We start from the raw sequence: 12137 nt of genomic DNA, 5'->3' as shown, positions 1-12137 counted from the left end.
TACAACTCTTTCAGCCCAGCTACAGACAAAATGCCAGATAAGAACAGGACTCCCACTGATAAAAGCTATACAATTAAATTGATATTATTTCACATCAAGGACAATTCAAATAAGTCATAACCTATCTGCTTCTAAGATGGTCGTGGGGGAAAACCACATCACAAAACTAATATTTTTACTTATTTTAATATTTTAAAACTCACTTTATTTATTGTTAATATTCATTTTAATATTTTATTCATATTAAACATACTTAATAAGCTGCAAATCCCTCTAAAACCTAAGGACAGAAAGGCTGAAAATTTAGATGTAACTGCCCAATGCAAGAGATCACCTACCTTTTTCGTTTCTGGGGCTGGAGGTAGTGCTTTTCTTACACCTGAAAATGCCAACAACAAATATAGGTCAAAATGCTGTGTAGCAATGATCGATAAAGATATTGGTGGCTTCAAGGAAAACAGAACACACAGGCAAGGGACCTGTCCGCCCGACTAAGGGGGTGTTGCCAGTACCTCTGCCTCTGTGTCCCCACCACTGTTAAACTGGGTTCTCCATAATGTATATTCAATTTAAAAATAAACTGAATTACACTAGTCCCCCATATCTGTCGTTTCACTTTCCACAGTTTCAGTTATTATGAGTCAACCACAATACAGAATATTAAATGGAAAATTCCAGAGATAAACAACTCTTAAGTTTTTAAATCGAACCTTTCTCTGAGGAGTATGATAAAATCTCAGTCCCCATTCAGTCCCTCCCAGGACATGAATCACCCCTTTGTCCAGCACATCCAGGCTGCATGCACTCCCAGCCCCGTTAATCACTGAGCAGCCTCAGTTGGTGATGTCATGGGGCTTATGTTGAACTAACCCTTACTTTACTTAATAATGGCCTCAAAGTGCTACAGCGGTGATGAGTGATGCTGGCGATTTGGATATGCCAAAGAGAGGCCGTAAAGGGCTTCCTTTAAGAAAAAGCTGAAATTTCTTGAGTTAGAAGAAAAAAAAAATTGTATGCTGAGGTTACTAAGATCCACAATTCAATAAGATACTTTGAGAGAGAGACCACATTTACATAACTTTTATTACACTAAATTGTTCAATTTTATGATGGTGGTTGGGAACCTCTTACTGTGACTCATCTATAAATTAAACTTTATCCTAAGTGTGTATGTATAGAAAAAAATCATAGTATATGTAAGGTTTGATTCTATCCATGATTTCAGGCATCCACCAGAGGTCTTGGAAATATCCCGGTGGATAAGAGGGAGTGTTGTAATGACAACACTATGAAATGAAGAAGGTCTGTCAGTCTGTCCCTTCCTCTGCCAGAGCTCTGCTGGCACATGACTATCCAGCTACACAGATGAGATGAAATTCTAATCAAAGAGCTCTGTGGACAAAGGGGGTGTACCAATTTAGATCTGGTCCCTAAAAGGTCTTCCCACAGGCATCCTTGGCCTCTTTACCCCTTTCTGATACCAGGAAGAGAGAGAGCACTGGAACTGGAACAACCCCAGGAACTACCTGCGGAACCACCTGCCAGCCCTGGACCAGCACCTACCTTGGGATGACACCATGAAACCGAGATGAACTTCTAATTTAAGTCACTGCAACTTCCAGGTCTCTCTTCCTCACCCCCCCACTCCCGCCTCTGTCTCCCTCTTTTAATTGGCTCTTCTTATTTGTATATGACAATCAAATCCATTTTTATAAAATTATATAAGCATGAGATATATCTTTTCTAATAAGGACCTCATTCTTGTAGGTGGGCACAATGGTGGGATTCACTTAGGCATTTTCATAATATGTACCCTGGAAAATTATGTTAGATTTATTCTACTGCCTTTCCTATTCTGATCCCCCACTCCCTTCCTTTTGTTCCTCTTTTTCTAATCTACTGAACTTCTCTTATTCTCCTCCCCCACTTTATTGTGGTTGAGCTTCCACATATCAGCAAAGACATTTGACCTTTGGTTTGGGGGGATTGGCTTATTTCACTTAGCATGATAGTCTCCAGTTCCATCCATTTACCAGCAAATGTCATAAAGTCATTCTTCTTTATGGCTGAGTAAAATCCATTGTGTATATATACCACAATTTATTTATCCACTCATCTGTTGAAGGGCACCCAGTTGGTTTCATAACTTAGTTACTGTGAATTGTCTCCTATAAACATTGATGTGGCTGTGTCACTATAGTATGCTGATATTAAGTGTATGGATATATGCCAAGGAGCAGGATAACTGGGTCAAATGGTGGTTCCATTCCTTGTTTTTTGAGGAATCTCCATACTGCTTTCCAGAGGGGTTGCACCAATTTGCAGACCCACCAGCAATGTATGAGTGTATCTTTTTCCACCCCATCCTCACCAATATTAAACTGTTACTTGAATTCTTGATAATTGCTATTCTGACTAGCAAGAGATGAAATCTCAGTGTAGTCTTAATTTGCATTTCTCTAATTGCTAAAGAGGTTGAACATTTTTTCAAATATTTGTTGTTTATTCATACCTATTCCTTTGAGAAGGGTCTGTTCAGCTCTTTTGCCCATTTGCTGATTGGGTTTTTTTGGTTTTCTGGTATTAAGCTTTTTAAGTTCTTTGTATATTCTGGAAATTAACACCCTATTTGAAGTGTGGATGTCAAAAATTTTCTCCCATTCTGTAGGCTGTCTCTTCACGTTTTTGATTGATTCTTTTGCTGTGAAGGGACTTTTTAGCTGATACCATCCCATTTATTGATTTATTTTAACAGCAGCTTACACTGTGCACTAATACTAAACCTTAAGAATTGAAAAATTAGGAAATAATAACAGACTTGGAAACTTGGACCTTCTCTTTAATGTGCTAAATCAATGTCAGGATACCCCAAGACAATCAGGTGGAGAGACTTACAGAATCAAGACCAGTCTTTTGCATAAGCCAACATCCCTACCAAATAGCCATTCTGCTTATATCTAAAAGCTTGATGGGTTCTGATTGATATGGCAAGCACCATGTATAGTGCCAGCAGGAAAACAGAAGCACAATACCCACTGTCCTATCACACTAGCAATTTTGAGTCCTTGTGTATTTTTAACTTATGACTAAAGGCCTCTCATTTTCAGGATTTATAAGGTGTCAAGATTAACCCTCGACATTTTTATTCATCTGAACATTTACATGTGAGTAGCACTGTGACAGTTAATCATTCTGACAGACTGTGAAGCCATTACTAAAGTCCATAACTCAAAGCCCCATCAAAATGAGAATGATACTAACTTAGCTGCAGATGCACTGCTACACGAGGTTTCTAGCAACACATCTGGGAAGAGTTTACTTGCTGACAAATACATAAACATTAATGAAGAAAAGCTGTTGATGGTGACATATTAGGCTCATGACTTGGAAACAGATTACAGGCTCCCTGTAAGGGACCTTTGCTTTTGATTCCATGAAAAGGTCCTACTGCTAACTTAACACATTATTCTAATTATTCTTATAAAACACACCTACACATTTGCATTTTCTAGAAAGTGTGATGAACTTAATCCAAATCAAACTCATGCCACCTTACCAATGATATGCCCACTTTGAGCACAATATAATTATAGAATAAAATGAATACTTACTACTCTCAAAAAGATTATATTTTTCACATCCAGGTGCTAGTTTTTCAGTTTGTCTGCAACACTGATAACTTCCATCTGCCCAGAATTTTGGATGATATTTAATCATAATATTATTGTTGTTCTTTATTTCTGTAATTCACAGACACATTAATGATTAGTGAAATAAAACAGACTACAGAATGTTTGCTAAGTAACATTGCCAATCATTCCTTGGATACCATGTTGATTATGAAAACACCCTCATAACATCATGCGACCCAGCATTCAGAAAAGCCAGATGCTTCTCTTTCACCTCCTTTTTTTTTTTCGAATGAAACACCCTTGTGAGTTTGTGAGCAGAAGTGACTGATACTACTCCATGATGAATAAAAGCAAAAGTTAGCCCACTACCACTTTGCACTTTGCTCCAAAGGACAAGTGATGAGGATAGTGCAACCATTTAACCTTTAAACACTTGGTGTGTGTGTCAATCCATCCACATCAAATATCAACTACATAAGGCATTTCTTAGAAAATACTAAATCCTGTTATCATAAAAGCCCATTCTTTATCTTCAAATACATCACACATTAAATATCACTTTTCTTAGAAACTATGTACCACTAGAAAGAATCAGATTTTTAAAATCTGATTCCATCTGCTGGTTTTCACTTGCTGTAGCTGACTGGCCTTGGAGAAATATGTAGTGTCAGTTAAGAGATTAGAATTGCAAAATATATTGGATGTATTTCTGTTTTAGTCATAATGACAGGTTCTAAAATGATGCGCAGATTAATATTTTATTACATGAGTTTTACCTTCTTTTAACTTCTTCACCCATCGGTCCCTGCTTTGTGCACTAGGTGCAAAAATGTAAAGTGTGTTAGCATCATGAACAACCTAAAATAAAATAAAAAATGAAATCAGTGATACATATTTAAACACAGCACTTCTGTCGGAGTCCTTGGAACCATGGGCACCAATAAATGAGTTTCAAGTGACAGAATGAAATTATATACTTCAGTCACTTGGAAGGCTAAGGCAGGAGGATTACAAGTCAAAGTCAGCCTCAGCAACTTAGCAAGACCCTGTGTCAAAAATAAAAATAATAAAATAAAAACAAGTCATTTAAGCCAGGTTTGGTGGTGCATGCCTGTAATCAAAGCAGCTCTGGAGGCTGAGACAGGAGGATCATGAGTTCAAAGCCAATCTCAGCAATGGCAAGGCACTGAGCGACTCAGTGAGACCCTGTCTCTAAATAAAAAATACAAAATAGGGCTGGGGATGTGGTTCAGTGGTCAAGTGCCCCTGAGTTCAATTCCTAGTACCAAAAAAAAAAAAAAAAAACAGTCATTTACCTCAGATCCAAAGAACCTAAACTCCTTTCTCATAAAAGCACATTTATTTCTTTATTTCTACAACAAATGGGGCACACATTTTGCAAAAGACTAATTTTTTATTAAAAAAAATGCAGAGATCAAGATGTTTCATTAATCTGTTATTTCTTTCAATTTAATTAAGATTCCTTAGATAAATTTGATGGAACAGGATTATTATTCTAATCCAATATTTTTATAAATAATATTTTAGATAAGTTGACTACTCCTTCAGATTCACTCCTAGAGTTTCCTTCTGTCACTATCAAAAATTGTGGTATCCAACTTAATTAGCACTGGCAATCTTGGCTCTCAGCTAGATGCTCTATAGATACTAACTCAATTTGTCCTCCCATCAAACTATTTCCATTACAGAAGAGGAAAATATGGTTATCTACAGGCCTTCCAACCTCAAAAAACTTCAGGAGGCACTGAAATGGTGTCTCCTAATGTGTGCCACCTAACCTGCCCATCGTAATTTGGCTGGTAATGTAGAAAGCTAGGATTTTGACTCCAATAGCCAAGCTTTTAACCATAGCACTTCTTTCAGAGGTAGGCTGTCTGGCAATTAGTATTTTTGTTGTTGTTGTTATAGGTAAACATAATACTTTTTATTTCATTTATTTATTTATTTATGTGGTGCTGCTGAGGATTGAACCCAGTGCCTCACACATGCTAGGCAAGTGCTCTGCCACTGAGCTACAGCCCCAGCCCCATAAATAGTCTTATTTTTATACTTTTAATATTAATAATAAAGTAAGGCTGGATATTAGTCCAGGAATTTCTTCACTTTACCCCTAATGAACAATCACAAAGCTGGAAAATCGCTGACTGACCCCAAAGTAATATGAGGCTAGAACCCTCCCTTTACTACATCAACACCCATTGATAAATGGCTGTTCTTGACCCTGGTCAGTAAACATTAGGACCATTTCATTAAAATGGTCCTTTCTTATTCATCTTAGTGAAATTAATGCACTCTGACAGCATGTGAACACCATGGGACAAATAGTTGTGGAATATTCTTTGGTATGACTAAGACACAAAAATGAATCAAACATGAAGTCTAATTCCAAGACATGTCTAGAAAACCTTATTATAAGGCAGAACATGAGCAGGCCACAATGGTGCACACCTGTAATCCCAGTGGCTGAGGAGGCTGAGACAGGGGGATTGGAAGTTTGAGGCCAACCTCAGCAATTTAGCAAGACCCTATCTCAAAATAAAACACAAAAAGTGACTTGGGATGTGGCTCTGTGATAAAGCATTTGGGATTCAATCCCCAGTACCATAAAGAGAAAAGAGAAAGAAAAAAAATAAGTAAAGGTGAGAAATGATAACAGAAAGATAAAGTACAGAGGGAGATGCTAGAAAGATGTTTCCTTATTTGCTACATATTTTTCATACCTAACCCAGATTTGCCCAGACAACCTACAGTACAAAAATAATGAGATTAAAATGCAGCAGTGAAATTATTCTGAATTCTCACTGATGTGTCTGGAAAGAAGTACAAAGACTCTGGAACTTCCAGAATCCTGTAGGATATTATAAGAATAATTTATTTTATTATAATGACTTACTTTACGGAATCACTACATGGGGTTAAGTACTTTATATACACTTCCTTGTTTTATCCATAGAGCAACGCAGGTCTTTATAAGTGTTAGAATTTTCATTTTCCAGATGAGAAAACAAAAGTGGCTGAGGTTAAGTCATATGAATAAGATCTAACTCCCAATAGTGGTTTGAATCTGGAATGTTCCCCAAAGCTCATGTGTTGAAAGAGATAGTCCCCAACGCAGCAAAGTTCAGAGGTGGGGCTTTTAGGCAATGATTGGACCATGGAGGCTCTCACCTTATCAGTGGATTAATCCATCTGATGGTTGGATGGACTACTGAGAGGCGGGACCTAGTTGGAGGAAGTAGGTTGCTGGAAACATGCCCTCAAAGATGTTATCTTCTTCCCAGTCTCTTCTCTGCTCCTCTCCTCCTCTCTCTCTCCCTATCTACTTCCCAGCTGCCATGAGATAAGTAGCTTTCCTGAGCCACACCCTCTGTCACAGTGCTCTGCCTCATTTCAGGCCCAGGGCAATGAAGTTGGCCAACATGGACAGCAACTCTCTAAACGGTGAGCCAAAGTAAGCTTTTCCTCCTTTAAGTTGTTCTTGTCAGGCATTTTGGTCACAGCAGCCAAAAACCAACTTACACACTCCCAGATATTTTTCTTATTCATGTATTTTCTCCCAAACACTTCAAATGGCCCCTTGATAGTTCCCTCCTAAAGTCTGTCTTTCCAGGCTCCATGCAGACTAACTTCTTCACAAAACTGAGCTCATACTGTACCATGAGCTTTGTAACTTTGTTAAAGTTCATTAAACACCAGCTAATCCCAGCTGAGGTTGTAGCTCAGTGGTAGAGCACTTGCTTAGCACACCTGAGGCACTGGGTTCAACCCACAACACTACATAAAAATAAATAAATAAAATAAAAGGTATTGTGTTCATCTACAAGTAAATAAATAAAAAATAAACTAAAAGACCAGCTAATCCAATTAAAGTTAATCCAAATTTAAAAGAGTTCCGATAATTAAAACTAGCTTGATGTATTACCTTGCTCCCTGGGGGCATTTATATTTGTATAAGAAATTTCTAGAAATACCACCCTAAACCCAAATAATAAGTATCTAATTTGGGCATCTCTGATAGATTGACAGGAAGGAGAGATATTTAGGGGCCTGAGTCCTCCCTTCATCAAAGCCCAGATCAAACATCGGGTCCATCTTCCATGTCATCCTTGTGGACAGCACCTGTGGCAGGGTGAGAACTAGGTTTCTCAGGTGCCTCAAGACTTCTGGTGAGTCATTGTACAGTAGCAGAGGTTGTCAGGAAGCAAGAGCTTGGCCACCTTCCCTTGCTGAAGGGCAGAAACCATTTCAACTGGGAAGAAATACTCATAGTACCTTGACAGTTATCCTCCCTCCCATTTAAATCTACATTCCATTCAACAGACTTTTAACTACAGTGTAGTGCAGGAGAAACAGCACAGACGTAGCAGGTAGATCTGGGTTTAAAACCCGGGAAGGACATGCCACCTCCTGGGGGAACCCTCAAATGCCACCAGAAAGCACAAGCTGTTTCCTCTGTCCTTCCTTGGGCTAGAATATGCGGAGAGGAAGCAACTTCCTTTCTTCTCCTGGTGTCTTTTGAAAATGTCCACTTCTTCTTTTTTTATTTTTCCCCCATTTGGACTTTGTAGAAAATTTCACTATCAAGATGTGAAACTAGAATCTCCACTTCCTTAGTTATGCTTAAGTTACAAGAGGATTTCTTTTAACTTTCAAATCCACTTGGTTTAAATTACATAGTCAGAGCTCAAGTTTACCTCTTCTAAATTGATTTTAAGATTTTTTTAAACGGCTCTTATGTCTATTCATCTCAACTACTGAAAATGGCTCAAGGATGGAATACTGTTCTATTTTTTCCTGTTTTTTTTTTTTTTAATCATCCTTCTTAAAATGAATCCAAAGCTTGCAGAATAGATCTCTTTTCTTTTAGAAATACTCTAATTATCAAAAATCCTAATTCTTAGTCCAGAATCATGAGAACCATTGATCCCCATTGCCTGCCACCCCCCCCCCCAGAATGTCTAAGAGCCATCAGAAGTGTGGCAGGGAGGGTTCTTCACCAAATTTCAAACGAAATTACACAAATACATAATTATAGATGCATTTGACATATTTACCATGAAGAAGATTTAAATTGGCCTCATTCTAGATCGGGGCGCAAGGGTGGGGCAGGTGTAGTAATAACAGCAGCAATAGCAAGAAGGTACCAATAACAATAATAATAAAAGCAACTAACATATTGCTCTTACTACATGTCTCAAGCTATTTCTTCAGGAACCCTCACGACAACCCTGTCACATGACTGCTATCGTTAGCATTTTCATTTAGAACAGGAAACAGATATAGAAAGGTGAAGTGACTCACAGAAGGTCACAGAGGCAGTAAGTGGTAAATCTAGCAGCGTAGCTTCAGTGTCACCTCCTTCAGCACCTAACTCTCCTCCAGGCCCTTCACTCAGAGAAATAAAATAAGGAGTGGAAAAATGGAAATGTAGCCCTTTCTCCTTTAGTGTTCTTGGTTGAAAATAATCCAGATAGAATTTTAAAGCTTGGATGTTTTAGCTCACTGCATCCAGGTAATATTGATCTCCAAGTTGGAAAATGTTTTCAAAAAACCTTTTTTTAAATAAAATTTTGTTTTGTTAAAAAAAAAAAAAGCAAACAAAATTCCACTGTAATATTATCTTGAAAGAAATTTTTTTTCAGTGTGCCCCTCAGGTCATGGTGAGACCATAGCCATGAATAAAAGATGACTTCCATGATAGATGTACATTGCTCAAAAGGAGGCATGGAAATGGTCCCAACCACAGAAGGGATTGGTTAGGGGCTGGACAGGGTCCTGTGCTGTCTGCAGTAAACTCTCGAATACCAATATCCAACTCCTGAATTCTCAAGGCACGTGTACACTAACCTCCTGCCATGGATGTGGAGTGGCCTAAGATTGGTACCCATCCTGCTTGAGAGCAAGAAGATGTATATGCACATGGCTGGTTTTTAATTCACAAAGTGGCCCTGGATGAGCCATTTAACATCTCAGAGGCTTATTCCCCTCAGTCATAAGCAAGAAGAGTATGATATTTACCTCCCTTGTGTTCAGGATCATTGTAAGGAGAAAATAGGAAATACTATGATCATCCCTTAAAAATACAGTTCAATTAACATATAATGCTAATACTCTATTTCCCACCAAAAGCAGCCTTTGCATCTCATTTCTGATTAACAGTAACTCTTATCACTTCCCAGCTTCTCAAATTCAGAGAGAAAACTTCATCATAGTTTGTTCAGCCCTGATGATAAATTTAAACACTAGTAGATAAGACCTGAGGTTTAGAGACTCAGGACCCCTGGTAGAATCTACCAACCAAAACAGAAGAAGATAATATTTCAACAATGATATGAGTAGTCCATGAAGAAAAGCAATTACTATTAAAGTGGCAAATGAACCTAAAAAATCAGCCATCAAACTAGTGACAAACAGGAAAACTGGTGACAGAAAGCCCAGAGTCGTACTATTGCAAAAATATACCAGCTTACCTGAAATGGATACTTATTTTGACAGGGAATGACACCGTCATCATTCTTAACAATTTCCACACACTTGATTTTTGAAATATCAATAAACCCCTTTCTGTATTTTTTCTGTTGAAAGAAAAAAAAAGGGAAAAGCATTATAATCATAAGATATAAGAAAAACGTTTTAATGGTCATATTTGCTGATGAAATTACCGATTCAAAATATTGCAATGTCCTTGATAATGAACTAAGTCATATCTCCCTTTAACTCTTAAAAAAGTATTCAACACTGAATAAAGAAGTTAAAGATGACCTTAGAAGATGGAAAGACCTCTACGTTCTTGGATAGGCAGAATTAATATTGTCAAAACACCCACACTAACGAAATCATTATACAGATTCAATGCAATTCCCATCAAAATTTCAATGGCATTCTTCACAGAACTAATAAAAACAGTTCTAAAATTCATTTGGAAAATCAAGAGACCCAGAGCATTCCTGAGCAAAAGGAGCAATGCTGGAGGCATCACAATAAGGGACCTCAAATTATACTACAGAGCTATCATTACAAAAACAGCATGGTATTGCCACCAGAACAGACATGGTAGAATAGACCAGAGGAATAGAATTAAAGACACAGAAACACACCCACATAAATACAGTTATCTGATACTAGACAAGGATGCCAAAAACATGCTGGAGAAAAGGCAACCTTTTAACAAGAAATGCTGGGAACACTAGATATCCATATGTAAAAGAGTAAAACTTAACCCCTATCTCTCACCCTGCACAAATTCAACTCCACGTGAATCAAAGACCTAGAAATTAGACCAGAAGCACTGCAACTGTTTGAAGAAAATGTAGGCCCACCACTCCAACAATGTCTGCTGAGGAACCGATTTCCTCAACAAGATTCTTAAAGCTCAAAATCAGTAAGTGGGATGACATCAAGCTAAAAAGCTTCTGCACAGCAAAGAAGAAACAATTAACAACGTGAAGAGAGGGTTTGTAGTTCAGTGGTAGAGCACTTGCCTAGTATGTGTGAGGCACGGGGTTCAATTCTCAGCACTGCATATAAATAAATTCGTTTAATACAGAAAAAAATGATGTGAAGAGAGACAATACAGAATAATAGATCTTTGTCACTTATTCCTCAGGGCATTAATATCCAGAATATAAGAAGAACTCAAAAAGCAAATAACCCAATTAATAATGAGCAAAAGAATTAAAAAGACACTTCTCAAAAGAGAAATACAAAGGACCCACAAATATATGAAAAAATGTTCACTATCTCTAGCAATCAGTGAAATGCAAGTCAAAACTACATGGAGATTTCATCTCTAGTCAGAATGGAAATTATAAAAAATACAAATAATAATAAGTATTGGGGAAATACGGGGGAAAGGGTATAGTCATACATTGTTGGTGGGTCTACAAATTAGTGCAACCACTCTAAAAAGCAGTATAGAGCTTCCTCAAAAAACTAGGAATAGGACCACCATATGACCCTATCTCACTCCCCAGTATATATCCAATCAGCATACTGTAGGAATGCAGCCACATTCATGCTTATAGCCACATAATTCACAATAGCCAAGGTATGGAACCAACCTAGGTGCCCTTCAACAGGTGAATGGATGAAGAAAATGTGGTATATAAACACAATGAAATATTAGCCATAAAGAAGAATAAAATTAAGGCATTTGCCAGTAAATGGAAGGAACTGAAGACTATCATGTTAAATGAAATAAGCCAGACCCCAAAGGTCAAAAGTCAAAAGTTTTCTCTGATATGTGGAAGCCAGTCCAAAATAAGGGGGTGGTGGGGAGAGAAAGGAAAGATCAGTGGAGTAAAAGAAGGTGATTGAGGAAGAGGGAGGAGGGAAGCAATAAGGGAAGAACAGTGGGCTGAATCTGACCTAAGTTTCCTATGCACATGTATAAATATACCACAGGGAATCTCACCATTATGCACACTCACAAGACCCAGTAAAAAATTGTATAATAGCAGAAAGATCGGTAGAAGAGAGGGAAGG

The 12137-nt window shown here is 37.8% G+C and overlaps 1 protein-coding gene across 2 annotated transcripts in view; it reads right to left on the bottom strand.

The window, feature by feature from the left end:
• The window catches only part of Tec (tec protein tyrosine kinase), a 105557-nt gene that overhangs the window by 23417 nt on the left and 70003 nt on the right, over nt 1–12137 (bottom strand). Inside the window, exons 4-7 of one of the 2 annotated variants that reach the window (XM_026385835.2) lie at nt 10124–10228; nt 4409–4490; nt 3612–3740; nt 339–379 (exon numbers count right to left, since the gene is read on the bottom strand). In XM_026385835.2, coding sequence (XP_026241620.2) covers nt 339–379; nt 3612–3740; nt 4409–4490; nt 10124–10228 — 357 coding nt within the window. Of the gene's footprint in view, nt 1–338; nt 380–3611; nt 3741–4408; nt 4491–10123; nt 10229–12137 lie in introns of those variants that run through there. The other variant, XM_026385844.2, reaches the window with a different exon arrangement.

This window comes from Urocitellus parryii, chromosome 10, assembly GCF_045843805.1.
Source record: "Urocitellus parryii isolate mUroPar1 chromosome 10, mUroPar1.hap1, whole genome shotgun sequence".
NCBI lineage: Eukaryota > Metazoa > Chordata > Mammalia > Rodentia > Sciuridae > Urocitellus > Urocitellus parryii.
The sequence above is the reverse complement of the archived record's forward strand: the minus strand, read 5'-3'. Positions and strand labels throughout refer to the sequence as shown.